The following is an 18,192-nucleotide window of genomic DNA, read 5'->3' on the forward strand; positions in this document are numbered from 1 at the left end:
TATAAATACACTTCATATATTAATTAATAATTTATTTTTTACTTAAAATAAGGTAGAAAATAGAATTATATGTTAGTTAAGAATATAATTTTAATTTCATAATTTAATTATTATTAATGAAATAGAATAAGGTAGAAAATAACAGACTATTTTATCAAAATTGAAATGGAAAGTAGACTTTAAAATAATTAAATAATATAATGGTTGTTGGGAATGATTAAAATATTAGTTTGGTGAGTGAATAATATATAACCATGAATGACTAGGGAGCTCAATTTACTGTAGCTTATATGTTGAGTTTTAGTAGTTTGGCTAGTCCAATGTAAAAGATTTTACTCATGCCTAACTAAAATATGAAGTTGCATTGGCATTTGGTTAGTCCAATGACAATGCTCTTACAAACTACTAAACTCAATCTCATTCTCAATCCTTTATTCTCGCTAATTTAAGCACCAAAGGCTCCCCCTTTTAGGACAAATCAACTCTCCTCTAACCCTCTGTAAGTGAAGATCAATGGAGCTTGGCCACTGGGAAGATGTTTCAACATTTTGGCAATTTTCTTGACGAAGATGGATGTTAGTCACCATGCAATCACAAACAAGACATGGTCAAGGTGAGGAAACACTTACTGCCCCGAGTGTAGGAAATACCATATGACCTATGTAGCCATAATAGATGTAGCATAAGTTTGTGAAGATGGAAGAGAAGATGTTGAAGCAAAGGAATAGAGAGTATGAAACAAAAAGGAGTCATCCTCGCAATGTTCACAAGGATGATAACAGAGAGAACGGTGAGCAACAGTCGCTGGAAAATAAGGAGGAAAGTAGGCACGTACAAGAGAGCCTCATGCATTTGAAGCAAAAGTATGAGGAGATGGTAAATTTCAGCAGCTCGAGCAGATTGTAATTCATCATTACATTTAGAAGAACCAAAAACAATATTGATAATGGATGTCTGATGAACAATAAACTAATGAACATGTTTGGCTTCTCTAGAGACTGCAACTAAAGCTAATTGTAGTTTATGAGCTCAACAATGCACATAATATGCATAGAGACATTCTTTATGAAATAAAGCTTGTAATCAATTTTATTCACCGTCATATTACTTCCTCCATCATATCTTTGACCTTGAATATTTTCAATTTAGAGGTTGTAACGAGAAAGAACAAAAGATCTCCTCTTTTAGGGTTAGTGCCATAGCTTCTTCTGTAACGCCCCAAACCCGGGTGGCCTGGAGAATTACTACTTGTCACTTAAGAACATGTTTCCCAACACAACTAAAATAAAACTCCAAAAACTTTATTAGCAAAACACAATCTCATGTATTCTAAATAACCACATTGAAAACTCCACAAAGTCATTCCTGTAGCAAAAATAAACGAAGGAGTCCACAATCTCTCGGTAGTCCTATTAAACCAAACTAATAATTTCATAAGTCTTACTAAACCTAAGATATAATTAAATCTAAAAGACATTAAAAATAAAGGACATCAGAATTCCTTCTTCTAACCTCCTCTCCTCAGCTTAATCATGCTCACCAATCTAATCCAGGTCCTCAGTTGGACTCTCCACATCATCTGAAAAATATTATGTAGATATGAGGTGAGTTATTAACAATTCAGTAAGCAGAAGACATATGCTAGTGTGCAAACATGAGCATTTACAAAGTATAGCATGTAGAACAAAATATTTTCCAGAATTATCATGCAGAATAGAACATATTTTCAAAAGTAATAGAGCGATGGTTTTAAGACAAGTAAAAACCTATAGTACTTTGGCATAACATAAACTGAGCATCATTGTCACATCAAAATAGAGCATCTTATAGAGCAGAGACCATGTTTCACCCCCGTGGTAGGGTTGTGCTATCCCCAATGGCCAAACCAGGCAGATACAGAGGTGAAATATTTTCCTTATTCTTCTCGGAGCCCCTAGTGTGCACACAGGAAAGACCACAATAAAACCACTTTGTTTCCAAAGTGGGTGCACTCAGAGACAAAGAAGTTTGGTACCAACCCAAACAGAGCAGAGCATAACAGAGCAGAGTAGAGACAGAGTTAGATATAAAATCAGTACACCATGCCAAAGGTTTTCAAATGCCATATCAAAATAAAACAGAGTATCAAAACATAATCAGATCATTCTCACATACTAAAAATAAAATTCGGAGCATCTTTCTAAATAAATGCACAATTTTTCAGATTCTCAATATCGCTCTTTTTTTCAGATTTCAGAGACAACATGACAAAATTTAGCTCATGTCTACACAATGCATGTCAGAACATATTTTTCATTTTTCACACAGATTTCATGACTAATGCAATTAGGTGACCGAGGTTGATCTTTGTTTTCCCAAGTTCCGATTACATAACAAAATATGCAAGTTTTCATGAAGTCAATCTCAGTCTTATTAACTTGTATAAAACCTAGCATAGGAACCCCGCTTACCTGACTCCTGCAGCGTATTATCTATGACTTGAATTCGACCTCTAAAAATCTCATCACCTATTGATAGAAACAAAATATATACACTGAGTATTAAACAACAATTGGCATAATTTCCATCTAATAATTAAAACCCATAATCCCAAACCATATTATAGCAAAAACAACTCACTAAGACAACCATATAGAAATCTGGACAGCCTGCATTTCATCCCAAAATACCATATACTAATCTTAATATTGACCTATACACCCACCAAAGTCAACGTCAAACAAAATAATAAAATCATCAACCCCACTTCAATGGCCCCTAACTCCAAGCATTCATCACAACTCAACCAAAACAAAAACAATATTACTCCAAATAATTTAACCTCGACTCCAACGGTCGTATAAAAACCCGAACAATACAAAAAAACAGCACCCACTCAACTCCGAGTATCCATTTGGTTTACTGCACATACCACCCAAATAATTCAAAACCCCAAGACCATTCCAACACAAGATGTTTGCTTGCACACCAACAAAACCAGAGAACTCACGGACTACATATTAAAAACAAAAATTTTATTGAAGTGACTTGAGGTGAAAGTGTGTGTGAGTGTGCAAGAAACTGAGAAAAAGAATAGCCTACTTGTGGAAGCTAAATTCTCTAGTAACGGCTTCAATGGTTACACAAAAAACAAATTGAGGACCCACAAAACGCAATACCCAAACCACAAGGCAACAACAAAATCTGTAGTGATCAGGAAGAGAGGGTCGGCTGAGAGAATGGTAGTTCAGGGTCTCTAACGTAGAATAAAAGGGAGGAAGAAAGAGATACTTGTAGGCAGAAACAAAAATCACCAAGTGGAAAGAGGAAGAGCCGCATCTTGGAGATAGAAAAATCAGTTGCAGAAAAAAAAAAAAATAGAGGTACACTTGAGGGAGAGGGACACGTTAATCTGTAGAAGTGGTGGAATGCAACCTGGTGAGAAACCAATTTTGAGGGAAAAAGAAAAATGGAGGAAATTAAGGGCATGAGATTCGGAACCACAAAATAGAACCAACGACAAGAAAAAAATTGAAAACGGAAAGAAGTGAGTAACGTGGGAGAGAGGGATGTGGGGGAAGACAGAAAGAAAAGGAAACTGAAATGAGAAAGAGAGGGAGAAGGAATCGGGAAGCAGCTGAGGAAGAAGACAAAACCTACCCAAAATTAGGGGTGTGCATCCGCACTGGTTTTTTTTTCCGGTCCGGTTCGGAACCCAGAAACCCGGGTGCATCCGGGCGGTTATCCTCCCGGATTACACCCGGGCGGTTAATAATATCCCGGATCCGATTACGGATCCTGTTATGTGACCCGGTTATCCGTAACCAGGTCATTTAAAATGAAAATATCCGCCCCTTTCTAATTGTCTTCTCGCATCGATTAGGGTTTGCATCCGCCTTCTCGAATCCGCTTTCTCATCTCGATGTCTTCTCGAATCTGCCTTCTTGTCTTGACGTCTTCTCAAATCCACCTTCTCTCTCGGTCTCGAAGTCCCTTCTGGCCTTCTCTCTCAAGTTTTTCCAATCTCCAAATCCGTTCTGGTCTTCTCTCTCAAGGCTCTGTTCTCTCTCAAGTCTTTTGACCTCACCGAAATACGGAAACAAAAACTTCAAAGTGCTTTGCGCATCTGGGTGAGACACGCAGAGGCTACCATCCATATTCTCTCTCTCTCTAAGCTCTTAAGGTATTTTTTCCTTTTCTCTGTTTTTCACATGGGATTTAGTTTTAATCACTTTTTTATGTAATACTTTGTTTGTTTGGTTTATATTATTTTTCATTTGCTCTGTTTTCACATGGGATTTAGTTTTCTTGCCATTACAATGGGTCTATGGCATTATGCCTTCTATGAGAATGGTACTTTCCAAACCTTTTAGTATACTGACCTGCAATATCCCTGGTGAATTTTGATTGTTAAGAATTCAGTATAGGTTTTGAGGGAATGTTCACATCCAGGTTGAATGTCAACCCACATTTAGCTATATAATGCATCACATATTAGAGGTGTTTGGTGCTATCACCAGCGAATGCACCCACCAATTCTATTTTTGGTTTACTTTTGGCTTTTAAGAACACCTTATAGTTTGAAGTAGTGGCAATTTGCCCTTCTTTGGCTGTCTGAATTGGGATGCTTTTACTGGAAAATAACATGTGCTTGATACTATTGCTTGAATAGCTATTCTTTTGATAATTTCCCCTTAGTTATCGTCATTACTTCTCTAGCCTTTTTTTTTTAATAAAGTTTATTAGTTTAGAAGAGTGCTCATGCCTATTTACTTGTCTTAATAAAATTTTCTCATCTATCCAAAAAAAAAAAGCTTGAAAGAAAGCAGAAATGGTATAAATTTATCTGTTAGTATTACCAAAAGATTGGTGTGGCTTGTAGGATGGAATGTGCTTATAATTTATAATTATAAAAAAAAAAACTGCTTATAATTTATAATCATAAAAAAAATGTGCTTATAATTTACAAATGATAGGCTAAAGCAGGGGAATGAAATGCCAATTCTTGAACTCTTTGGTGCTCAGTGTACTTTTTAATAGAAGTTTAGGTTGGTAAACCCAAAATGACATAACTTCAAGGGTTTTTCTCCTTTTTTTTAGTTATTATGAAAATATCACATAGAGTTTCACAAACTAGAAATCACTTTCTCTGAGTTGAGTAAACTTAGATGGGAACCATGCTTGCAAAGTTGGGTTGGTTTCAAGACTTAGGAGCATTGGTTGGCAGGCTTTTTAAAGGTTGTTTCCTGGCAGTGACAGCTTGTTTCCTTATAAATTTCTAGGTGGTTTCTGTCATTTAAGGAAAGAACTTTCCTAATTTCCATGCAGAAAAAGTGAGATTGCAGCCCTAATTTAACAACTCAACTCAGCCCTAAGAAAAAGTGAACTTTCTTAGTAATTATTTTGAGATCACCAAGTGACCTGATTAGGTTACCTCTTAATATTTTATTGACTCCTATTTTACCATTAACTCCTGCCCTTGTACTTGCACCTTTTTGGAGGTCTTGAGTCCTTTGTGGGAAAACTCCGCCACTTCAGTAGTCTCAATCTAGCAGCTTTAGCAAGACTCAGTCATGCTTTTTGGTTGTTTAACCTCTTTCATTTGTGCTTCTGCAGTTGGAATGCAACTTATGAGAATCTACTTACCAGCAACAAGCCTTTCCCCCAACCCATCCCCCTTCCTGTAAGTTGTTATGGATTGAGCTTGTTTCCTCTATTTTCATTGCTTGTAAATGTTAATACACTATTCTACTTGAAAAGTGCCAACATGGTGCTTGGATTATGACCAATTGCTGAATATTGCAGGGTTGTTCATAGCCCTAACACTTGTCGCCACCCCCACCATCAAAGTTAGCTGTTTGTTTACCATTATATATCATCATGTTTTGGCGAATCTAATGGTCACAGCTTCCTGATTTGACATAGGTGGTTAATTAGATTATGTTTGAGACCTTCAATACTCCAGCAATGTATGTTGCTATTCAGGCCGTCCTTTCCCTTTATGCTAGCGGTCGTACAACTGGTGAGTAATTATCAATTATTCATATGTTCTGTTAATTTGTTTGATTTGATACATGACACTGAAAGTTTAGAAACAAAGTCTCAAGAAACTCTTGGTACAGGCAATACATTATCATGAATTTCATTAGATTCTAATGTCTGATAAATTCAAAACCCACAAGAGTTTGCCCTTCATGGCGTGAAACATGTTCTTGGAATTGATTTGAGAAACAAGTTATGTTCATCAAAATGTTGGGGCATAATTAAAGAAATATCTATCTGTTAGGCCTACTTAAGAATAAAAGTAGAAAAGAGAACTCACGGTTAAAATGATATATTTAATTACCCAAAAGCAAAGCCAATTATAGCACCAATGTAGGCTTTATCTGAAGTTAGTTCTACCTGAAGTTCCCCATACTGCAATTGGCAAGAACATTATTTATTCAATATTTCATAGGAAGCATTTGAACTGAAATTTGCAGTAACTTTGTGAACATTGGCTTTCTGTGTGTCATCAGTGCATTGTGAACATTTGAATTGAAATTTGCAGTAACTTTGTACAGGTTATATTGGATGGGAGTTGCTGCTATTCTACTTGAAAAGTACCAAGAGGGTGCTTGGATAATGACCAATTGCTGAATATTGCAGGTTTGTTCATGGCCCTGCAGCCCCGGATTGCACCATTTGTCTTTGCAAGGGAATATGTCTTTGCAAGGGAATATGGGTTGCATTTGGTCTATTTTGTAAATTTATATTTTAGTTTAATTAGTTGTGATGTATTATTATTTCTTTTGTTTTTTGTAAATTTACGTCTTGCATTGTGATGTAACAACAATATTATTTATTTTACATTTTTATTTATTTTTCTTTTTTATTTATTTTGTTTGTTAATTTATTATCAAAATTAAAAAAAAAAAATCTAAGTGCTATAAAAATATTTTTTTAAGTTTTAAAGTCTTTTTAAAAAAAAAAAAATTAAAGCCGGATTAAATCCGGTTATAACCTGGATCCAGAATAAATCCGGATATCAGGATTGAATCCGGTTATCTGCCCGGATTAAATCCGGATTAATCCAGGCGGATAACTGCCCGGATTTTAGCATCCGGATCCAGATCCGGTTATGGCCGGATATCCGGATTCGGATCCTGATGAACACCCCTACCCAAAATGGCGTCGTTCTGAAAACTTCCAAGAAAAAGGCTGGGCCTTTTTGTGCACTGGTCCGGGCCTCACAACACTTGGGCCTTACATACATCTTTGATAAAACCATCTTTATCAACAAATCTCAAAATGAGAGCCATTTGTTGTCTTTTGGACTCATCTCGAGCTTCATCAACAAGAATACAAGATTTAGCATCCCCAATTTTTTCGCAAATTGCATTTCACATTTTATTTGCAAATTTATGCAAAATTTCCTTTTGACATTTGGGTGATGTATATTTGGCATTTTGTGGAGCATTTTCCATGAGAACTCCATCAACTTGATCATTATAACTTGCTATAAGTTTTATTAGTTCAAGAATAAACCTAAAAAGTACCTAATGATATAAAAGTTGTTAGATTTTTTTTTATATAGTTTGTATTACTATTAATAAGTGAAAAAAAAAAGCATGTGAATAACAAATAAATTCTTCACAAAAGTAAGTGAAAAAAAATTCATGTGAGTCTCTCACCAAGTAATAATAGTAAAGAAGTCTCTTTTTTATGTCCATTTGTACATGAAGATCTCTGAAGAAGATTTCTTATGTTAATTTAGAGATCATGAAATATTCCTGGACCGTGGAACGAGTTAGCAAAAATGTTGAGAAAATCTAAAAGATCGTTCAAAAGATTATTAAGATAGGTAAACCAATGCAGTACTGAATGAAAACATAAGGTAGTAGTGTACTATCTGACTCCGGAAAAAGAAAAGAAAAGAATACAAACAGATCAAACACGTTTGATATATAGAGAGCATGTGGCTCATCAATGGCTCAAGTTGATTATCATGAATTTCTCCATGACTGGAGATGGAAGTCTAGTGTTACTAGTGGGGAGTCCTTTGACTATGCGAGCGAGATGGAGAAAACCAATTGTGCTTTGATAGCTTATGTTCCAAATAGAGACGGATAGAGAGAATAGTCACTTCAGATAGCAAAGCTTGATTCTTGATGGGTACTTTCTACACACACACGGACAAATTATCTGTGCTCCAAATTGCCATCTTAGAGAGCCAAACTTAAATTCTTGACCGGTGGTGTTGCATAGAAAGAGAGAGACATGAGTGTATGTGACAATAATAGGGTTGAATAACTTGGAACTCGGGCTCAAATGACTCATTAAAGAAAACGCAATGTGTCAGTGTTATTGTGTTCATAGAGTTAAGACTTAGCATCTCAAATATTGAGAAATGGCAATATTGAGAAATGACAAATGCCTCCCCTTTCCCAAATATTGAGAAAGATGACGATATGGGACTAGGAGTTGAAAAAGTACTTGGTGATTTCCCCACTGCTATCTCAAGCCCGGTTGGGGGACCTCTACAACTATATCTAAGGTTGAGTGCTATTGTGGTAAGTGAACATGAAGCTGACAGAAACAACGTACCCGAATATGGATCTACTGTCCTTCGCCCTGGTGGTTGCAACAAGGAAATTGAGGCCTTATTTTCAAGCTCATGTGATCAAGGTAATAACCAAGAGTCCGCTAAAGTGGGTGTTGCATCACCTCGACGCCTTAGGGAGATTCGTAAATTGGTTGACATAGCTCAGCGAGTTTAACATCAAGTACATCCTCCAGACATCCATAAAGAACATGTACTGTAGATTTTGTCCCCGATTTCATAAAACCAAGAACTGATCCACTAGCTAAATATGTGGGTAGCAAGTGGGAGGTTCATGTGGACAAATTTAGGGCTGGGAAAAACCATTGCCGGCTCCGACTCTGGCCGATGCCTGCTCCAACTTCGATTCTAGTGGAGTAAAAAAAATTAGAATTTAGAGTCGGAGTTAGAGTCGGAGCCGATGTCAACTTTGACTTACGAACTCCGAACTTCCACTAAACAAAAATTTTGGAGAAAATTTGTTCCCTGTCTCCCCCCTCCCGCTTCCTTAAACTTTACCATTTTCTATTGCATCTCTAAACAAAGAAAGAAATATCTGTATTTTCTATTGCTCGTTTTCTCGTGTCTATATGTCTGTATGTCTACAGGTTCTCTTTTTTTTTTTAATTTTTAATTTTTTTTTTAATTTTGGTTCTAGGCCCCGTCAGTGTTAGCTTTGGGGTACCAATCCCGTCGGCTCTTTGAAAAATCAACAGCAGTTAATTTGCCATATACATGGTTTCTGCAATATTTTTGTCCCTCTAAAGGTTAATGCTTGGCTTGAAGCCTCATCCATGAATCACTTGAAGCCTCATGCTAGTTCTTCCATGAAGCCTCGTTCATCAATTGCTTGGATAGTGTATATATCTAAATATACTTCTCTTAGATTTTTGAAGGATCATCTTCATTGTTTAATTTCCATAAGTCGCTCATGGAGTCTCAGAGACATATCTCCCTCTTTATTGTTCTCTTTTCTTGTTTTCTATATTTATTCGACGCCTACAAATTCTACTTTGGTGGAAAAGATGGGTGGGTCTCATACCCTCTGAGAGATACAACCATTGGGCTGGGAGAAACAGGTTCAAAGTAGATGATAATCTCAATCTCTCTCCCTATGACACTCCGACGCTCTGACTCCGACAACTCTGATTGGAGTCAAAACTCAGTTTGATTTGGATTCGGAGAAGGAATTGGAGCCCAACTTCGACTTGCTATGATTAAATAGGTGCCTTTTTATTTATTCTACGCACTTAGGAGTATGACTCCGAGAAACAACTTTAACCATTAGTCCCAGATGATAATTTAAAATTTTATGGTGCAATGTTACGTTTTTTGAGTTAATAGAACCTGGGAATGCCTTTTGATTTAATCGAGGCACTTGGGAGTCAAATTTTGCTAAATGAATTGAACCACTAAATTCATATAATTATTTAGGATTTTATTTTTGACAATCTTTTGGGAGAATAGTAACACAGGATTGTGCCACATGGCATCCCGTTCAGACGATTGTCAAATTGTTGTGGAATGTACAAAGCAACTTTGAGAAGTATTTTTTCAACACTTGGCAAGATTCTAATCACACTTGGTAAATAGTGTAGGACACTTGGCACTAGGAGGAACCATGAGTGGGAGATGTGAAGGAATGAAAGGAAAATTAAACCATGTGATCATGCCACCTAAGACAAACACTATTTCATCCAACCAAACACATTGAGGCTAACCAAAAGAGAGTTTCAACCCTAGTGAGACCCCAAACCTTCGAAATCCAATTGGAACCCCAAAACCCTTGGAGGGAACCAAAACCCTAAATGGTTTTCCAAACCTAAACTACTCGATTTTGCTTAAGTGATTAATCACTTGATTAAATTACTCCCACATGCTATTAACCACTCAAATACATGCTATTACCCCTTCATTAACCCTTTTTCATCTTGGTAATTGCATTGGGTAAAGAAAAATTAGATTTGAACCAAACCCTAACCGAAACCCCCAATGAAATCCCAAATGTACCTCAATTGAAGCCCATTCAGTTGAGCCCAATTTAGGCTCATCGAAACCACAACCAAGCCCAAGCTTCTTGAGCAAGATTCTTTCTCCCAAGCCCCTATGTATGAGTTGATAGTCCCAATTAGTGACTTGATGCAAATAAAAAAGTCACTCAAAACCACTAGCCCTCACTAGACCAACAATAACCCAAAACCATGGGCTATATAGGCCACGGTTTTTACCACATTTTGGCTACCAACCTCACATCAAAATGGGTTAAATATGCCACTAAGTCAGCCCTCTCTCCCTATAAAGGACTCTGCATGTATTTCCTTCACCATTTCATCATTTTTCATTCACTTGTTTGAAGAGAATTCGGGTGAGAGCTTCAGACATATTTTCTGTCAGTTCTTACATTTCATTTTTCAGCACTTTATGCAAGATTCTCAGGAAAATTCCTTGATGTACTTTGTTATTTTTTGAGTGTAGGTTCAATTGATATATTTAAGGTAATTTTGCATGGAGTATTGATTAGTGAAAGTTGAGTTTGAAGTGCAAAGGTTATTCGGGGCAACAGTTTCAATGTTGTGTGAAATCTAGATATTTTGATAAGGGTTTGAGTGAAATCTTGGGTAGATCCTGCTATGGGGAAGTGTAGCATGTTAATATCGAAGGTATGTTTGGATTTATTTCATGTCAAAAAACTTTATAAAGAGTTTTACATAATTTTGGAAATTTGAAAACTTTTACAGTTTCTGTTTTGGTAAAGTTGAAATCTTTTGTTATGAAAACATGATTCAATGGTCTTGATGTTCACATATGATGATCCTAAGGCTTTGATCTATGTGTTAGAAATATATTTTTAGAAAATATTGGTTTTGATCTTGTGGCGCTCCCAATTCCCTACTTGGGATGTAGCAGAGACTTGGAGCTTTGGGACATGCAACTCAAGGTTACATACTCCCATTCATGACAGTTAATATACAATGCATCCTAGTATGCAACTAGTAATATGCAATAATTGCAGCAAAAAATAGGGTGACTTATAAAAATTTATGCCAGAATGAACTAAACATCTCAATAATATTAATAACCATAAGTTCAAACTTAATGATAGCATTTCCTTAACACAAAATACTTAATCCAACTTCCATGGTTAGATCAACTCACTCTCAAGTATGAAAAGTCAATGCTTATGAGCATCAAAATTATATCTAATCTTCGCTCAAGGTCCAGCTCCTCTTCAACTATATGTTTCCAACAGTCCATCCTATTCGTCCTTTACTAGTCCTAACACAACTTCTATCATTCCGGGAGGAATGATAGAGAGTCCACGAGGGTGATGTTTACTTGAAATCTCAGCAAGTTAAAGAACCAACTTGCACAGAAATAAGATATCATGATTAATGATAAACATGAGATGCATGTGATTGTAACGCCCGTACTTGTGGTGAGACTTTTTATAAAATGATTTTAGAAAAGACGACGAGAATTATTGTTCGATTTAAAACTTTTTACTTCCATACCCAGGGTGCAAGACTCTATGTTATACGTTATAAAATAAATGTGCCTTGAGAATAAAAGAGGTTTACAATGGAAAACATTGATCTTACAATAAAATAAAAGGCCTCTCATGCAATTAAAACTCTCATGCCTAGACTTTCGTGCTCTTCCCCATGGATCGTGTCCATCCTGACGCGTACTGCTCATTCAGTCTCTGTGGAGGGAGGGGCATATATAAAAACTAAAATGAGTCGATGACTCTTAAGCATTACTTCATGCAGTTAAAATATAATAACATAGGTTTTCAGTCATGCATTCATCATTCCATACATACTATAATGCGTGCGTGCATTTGTTTGAAAACATCACTGGACGGAATTTTTCCTTAAAAAGGGTTTTCTCTTCGTAAAACGTATCTCCCGTCAATGCCTTCATTTCTTAAAGGGTTCGATGCATTCATGCATTCATACGTTCATACATTCTTTCTTATCATTTTCATTGGCCGATACACATTGTTACGCCCCTTGTGCTGGGGTTAGCAGTCTTTGTTTGGACCCGGACTCCGCCCGTGGTCACTGTATGGGAATCCCTTTTCAATCAGGGGGTAGCACTGGGTGCACTACCAGTACTACTTACCTGACATTGCAATCTGCCCATTCATTGGTATTGGTACCCTTTCCATTCATTCATGTGATCGTTACGTATTTTCATACAGTAAACATTCAGTCCTTTCTTTCAGTTCAGCCCTTTCAGTCAGTTCAGTCATTTCCTTTTCAGTCCTTTTCATTTAGTAGTTCATTCATGGAAAAACATCATTTAAGAGCATGGGCTTAAACATCATCTTTCATGGCATCATTTAAAGCATCAGTTCATTGCATCCTTAAAACAATTCATAGGGACCTTTTAAATCACTTTCTTCGCTTCAGTCAAAGCTCGAAGCACAAGTCTCAACGTTTCTTTTAGTGGAAAATACATACAATAGATACAGTGTATAGTCATCCATTCACTTGCATCCAATTAATACTTTTGGGTGCCTAAAAAGGGGCTACCAAGAAGGGTTGTTCATACGTATACCTTTGAACACTTATACTTAGCATGTTTTTCGTAAAACATCTTTCGTTTCGTAAAGCATCGTAAAGGAAAAGCATTTCATTTTCATTCCTTGTATTTTGAAAAACTCTAGAAGAGTATGAACGCAATACTTACCTGGACTTTATGCTACTTTCATATCATGTAGTCCCTTCATGTGCGTGTCAGATGGCAACCTACATGCATACACATAACCTTGACGTCATTCTCTATCTAGTGCATAAGCAACTAAACTTAGAAATAAAAGCTTCACTTCACTTGAAACATTCTCCTTCTATCTCGTACTCTTACGTGCCCTTTACTATGTTAAAACCTTCGAGATCTACTTACGGTCACTACATCTTCCAAACTCAAGGTCTTACCTCGAGTGTCCATCCACTAAATTGAACCCATGATTCACCTTAGGATTAAGACATTAAAACCTTCATCTTACTCATTCTATTGACCACATTCCGATGCATGATTATGATCGACGGAGTCACGCATCCCAATCCTAGACAATACCCCCGTCACTACCTCCATGTACCTTAGCTCACACTAATCCTCATTCTCATCCATACACGCCACACGACTTTAAGCCAAATTTGAGGCTTAAGCACCATGTGCTTGTGCTTAGGACAGATTACCCATTACATATGGTGAATTCGTCCGGCACATGTGTCTCACCAGATTACATGTCCCTTACCCCTTCATCACCTAAGACCAACATATAACATGTTGATCACAGGCACGTAGGGACTAGCGCCATACTTCGATACCAACCTTCTCTTAACCCAGCTAGTATGACTCTTCATGCTACCCGTCCCTTTTGATAGTTCATCCCAACACTTAACATGATAAGACTCCATTCACAACTGCACCTTACGTCACAGCATATAGCTCGAGACTACTCCCAAGCTACACCGTGACCTTGTCACGTCATCTGACATTCCGTTACATCATTTCTACTCCAACTCCTAACTCATCACAAGTACGGTCCCTCACGTACTCCTGTCATATCATGTCATCTCGTCACATTCCTGCTACGCCATTCCTATACTAACTCCTCACCCACCACAAGCACAACTACCAGTAACCATGTCACTTCATGACATTCCCCAGTCATGTTTCTGCTACTCACTCTTATACTTATTTTGCCACTTCACACATAATCCCAGCCATAAGTCAATCACGGTGACACTTGTCACCTCAAACTATAGGCCACATCATAGCTACTTCGGGACACTGTTCCACAGTTCCCAACACTACTCACCACACTCTATGCCCATCAACCACACAACCATCCTTATCTTTACGACACGCCACACAGTGTATCGCTGTGCCTCATGGAGTACGCTCCACGTGTACTCCCTCCATACACGCTATGACCCATCACCACTACGGCACACCCGACATATGGTGCATCACTCCACCACATAGAGTACACTCTATGTGTACTCCCTTCACACATGCTACGCCTAATAGAGTACACTTCACATGTACTCTTCGTATTCCACCCAATGCTTGGAGGGTATATTTTACATATACCCTCCTTATCCCACACTACGCCACAAGAGTACACTTTACGAGTACTCTTTTTCCAATCCACATGATGCCTCATCATCACTGCAACACATACTTCACAACCACACTTCACAATACAGTCCACAACACTACACATCATACAACATAGATACGCCCAACAATTCACTACACGGCACATCACAATTGCTAACATCACAGTCCACAACCTAACCAACCAACTAACATATAACATAAATAACAATGGAGAGAGCGTTATACCATCGACGAGATAACTCATGCGTTGCTCGTTGATAGTCACACTTGATGACGTCGGAAGGGTCATACGTGGCTACCAACCCACGTACAGTGGCTGTTTGGGCGTTTGGATTGTTAAGTGTGGTCTTGGACTGGCTCATGGTGGCCTCCTGGTGGCAGTGAGGGGCGTAACACGTCATATCTAGCCGTGTACAATGGCGGTTAGCCATGCACAGTGGCTGTCCACCACGTAAAGTAGTGGTTCTGGAAGGGGCTGAGCATGGAGGGACTTGGAAGGACCTCGGCGAGGTGATGGTGGCGAGGTGGAGGCAGCACGATGGCCTACGGAGGCAGATCTAAGCTGTGAGGTGAGGGAGAGTCCGTGAGAGAGTGGGCGTGCGTGAGGGGCAGATCGAGGCTATGGATGGTTGGGGTTGGCTGATGGTGGCCAGAGGAAGCTTGAGACGGCGGCGCCGTGGGTGGCGACACACGGAGATGGAAAGGGGAGAACCCATGCATGAGGGAGGAAGCCCATGCTTGTGAGGGAGAGGCTATGGGTTTCGGGCCAAGGGGAGGAGGAATGGGGTGGTCAAGGGAGACCCATGGTGGTGCTCAGTGGAGCTGAAGGCTGATGACGGTGGTGCTACGGCGGTGTGAAGTGAGGAACCCGAGAGGAGGGAGGGGCTCATGTGGGGGAAGAGGAAGCTGTCATGTGGAACTTCGATGATGGGGGATGCTCGCCGGCGTGAGGGGAGGTCGGTGAGGTAGTCGGTGTCACCGTATGGTGGCGCACAACGGTTCTAGGGGCTGAAGAAGGAGATCGGGTGAGGGGGAGGGGGAGACGTGCACGGGGGAAGAGGAGAGAGGGAGGGAAAGGAAAAGTGAGGGAGAAGAAAGAGGGGTCTGAGTTTTTATCCTGATCCCTTCATCTTGGGATCCTCAAAATGATTTAACGGTGGAGGATTAAAACACTAATTTGAAAATGCGTAAACATTAACTTAATTAAAAGCACTGAGAGGAATTAAGGTAGAATATTATTTAAACTAAACTTTAGTTTATAAATGATGAAGTCTTATTTAATATCTTTAAAAGAATAAAACCATTTAATTAATTAGAGTTTTCAACATAATTCAAATTCCATAATATTTTAAATAACTGAAATCATTTTAATAATAATATTAAAATGATTTCTGACAATTATAATATTTTTGGAGCTCTTCAAAAATATTATAATTGTTGTATTTAAAATCAAGCCTAGTTCAGTAACACTGAAAATACCTCATATAAATATTTTCAGTGAATTTAAAACACTGGGCATACTTTAGCAATCACATAATATCTTTTGGAACACGTCATCGAGGTTCGACATGCATAATGAGGCTCGCAGTCTCTAGAGAGAATGGGCAGACTGTTACATAATTTATGTCCTTGAAACTTGCTTACGTCAGAAAGAAGGAGCGTTTCGTCAGAAAGAAGGAGCGGGGTGTTACAATAATGTAGAAAAATCAGTATATGTCTCCCATCCATGTTCCTCAACATTTCTCAAAAAAAAAAAGAAATTTAATGCACATTTTTTTCAGAGAACATTTTTCACTTTCTTATTTAAAAAATATGATATTTCGAAAGAGAACCTTTCATACCACATTGCTTTCAAGAACATAACATTTCGTTGTTATTAAAGCCATTATTAACCTACGTATGGTAGCAACATGGTTCTCCATACACACCGTGAGCACCTGCCAGTGACTATAGCACAACTCTTGTTGGCATTACGTGTTTGTCTGCAGACATCATTCTCAATGTATTGGTATCATAACATTTTATCATAACATATCATCATCATAACATTGCATTGGTTTGGTTTTTCCTCTCAATTTTGTGATTTGATTTATTAATGTATTTCTAGCCCTTGGTATTCTGTCATGATGAATGGTACCCTTAAGGGTTTCTTTCCAGGCGGTCGGGGTCTTCGTCAAGGTGATCCTCTGTCTCCTTATTTGTTTATCATTCAACAAGAGGTCTTATCCTGTTTGATCCATAGGAGTGTGCGAGAGAGTTAGTTTGGCCTTTTCTCTCAGAGCCGAGGTACGCCTATTGTCTCTCATTTGATGTATGCTGATGATCTCATGGTTTTTTCTAATGGAAGTCAGAGGTCGGTGTGGGTTCTTCAACAAATTTTGGTTCAATATGAGAGGTGGTCAGGACAAGCTATCAATGTTCAAAAATCTGCTTTGTATTGTTTTGATAAAATTCCTACTAGGCGCAAGCAGCGGCTTTTACGTTAGATGGGCTTTATGGAGGGGAACTTTCCTTTCAAATATCTAGGAGTGCAGATAATTCGAGGGTGATTGAAACAGGCTCATTTAGAAGACATGGTGAATAAAGAGAGGTAAAAGATCAGTGGCTGGAAGATGAGGCTTCTTTCTTCGGGAGGAAAACTTGTGCTTTTGAGGCATGTTATATCCAGTATGGCTATTCACCTATTTGCTGTTTTACAGGTCCCTCGAATTACAATTTTCAAGATTCATAGTTTGATGAGCTCATTCTTTTGAAGTGAAGCCGATGGGCGTGATAAAAAGAAATGGGTGGCGTGGAGTCATATTTGTAATCCTGTGGAAGAAGGAGGGCTTAGTGTACGAAGTCTTCAGGACATTCAGAAAGCCTTGCATATGCGCTTTGCTTGGAACCTTATTCAAGGTAATTCTTTATGGCTAATTTTTTCAAAGCAAAAGATGTGGGATCGCGGCCATGGTCTCTTATAGAAACTAATAAAGGATCTAGATTTTGGAGAATGGTTGCAAATTGTATTCCTTTGTTGTTAAATAATTCTAAGTGGAAACTTAGAGAGGGAGAGATTTTTTTCTGGTATGACAAATGGAGGGATAATGGTCCTCTGATCAATGATATGCCTGTAGTGGGTTCACCTCTTTTGAAAGTTATAGATTGCAGGTTGCTAGATAGTGGGGATGTGGAATTATTGAAGAATTTAGTAGGGCAAGATAAGGTGGATGAGATTGTAACTGTTTTAGCTGGGCCGAATTATGGAAAGGATGTTCTAATTTGGACTTCTACAGAATCAGGTATTTTCTCTACTAAATCTACGTGGAATTGTATTCGTATTAGAGGTAATCCTATGGATTGGCATGCGTGGATTTGGCATAATAGTCTTCCATTAAAAATGTCTATTCATTTTTTTAGGGCTTGGTTTATGGCCTTGAGTGTAGATGATAGATTATGCCGTTTTGGTATTCCTCTTGTTTCTAAATGTGATTGTTGCAATAATGGTCATATTGAAG

At 38.1% G+C, this 18,192-nt stretch overlaps 1 protein-coding gene across 1 annotated transcript; it reads left to right on the plus strand.

Moving 5' to 3' along the window:
• Positions 1 to 696: 696 nt before the first annotated feature.
• LOC108987259 (actin-85C-like) lies at positions 697 to 6,604 on the plus strand. The gene is made up of 4 exons (XM_018960148.1): positions 697 to 902; positions 5,596 to 5,662; positions 5,917 to 6,001; positions 6,543 to 6,604. The coding sequence occupies exons 1-4, from the start codon at positions 697 to 699 to the stop codon at positions 6,602 to 6,604; spliced, it is 420 nt and encodes a 139-aa protein (XP_018815693.1).
• Positions 6,605 to 18,192: the final 11,588 nt, after the last annotated feature.

The sequence above is a fragment of the Juglans regia genome, chromosome 4, assembly GCF_001411555.2.
Source record: "Juglans regia cultivar Chandler chromosome 4, Walnut 2.0, whole genome shotgun sequence".
NCBI classification, from domain to species: Eukaryota; Viridiplantae; Streptophyta; class Magnoliopsida; order Fagales; family Juglandaceae; genus Juglans; species Juglans regia.

What these genes read in the sequence shown, in the direction of transcription:
- LOC108987259 (XM_018960148.1), top strand. Translation starts at nt 697, where the DNA reads ATGGAAGAGAAGATGTTGAAGCAAAGGAATAGAGAGTATGAAACAAAA. An exon ending in TTCAGCAGCTCGAGCAGATT is followed by an intron (nt 903 to 5,595) that starts GTAATTCATCAT and finishes GTGCTTCTGCAG; the next exon opens with TTGGAATGCAACTTATGAGA. An exon ending in TGCTAGCGGTCGTACAACTG is followed by an intron (nt 6,002 to 6,542) that starts GTGAGTAATTAT and finishes AACTTTGTACAG; the next exon opens with GTTATATTGGATGGGAGTTG.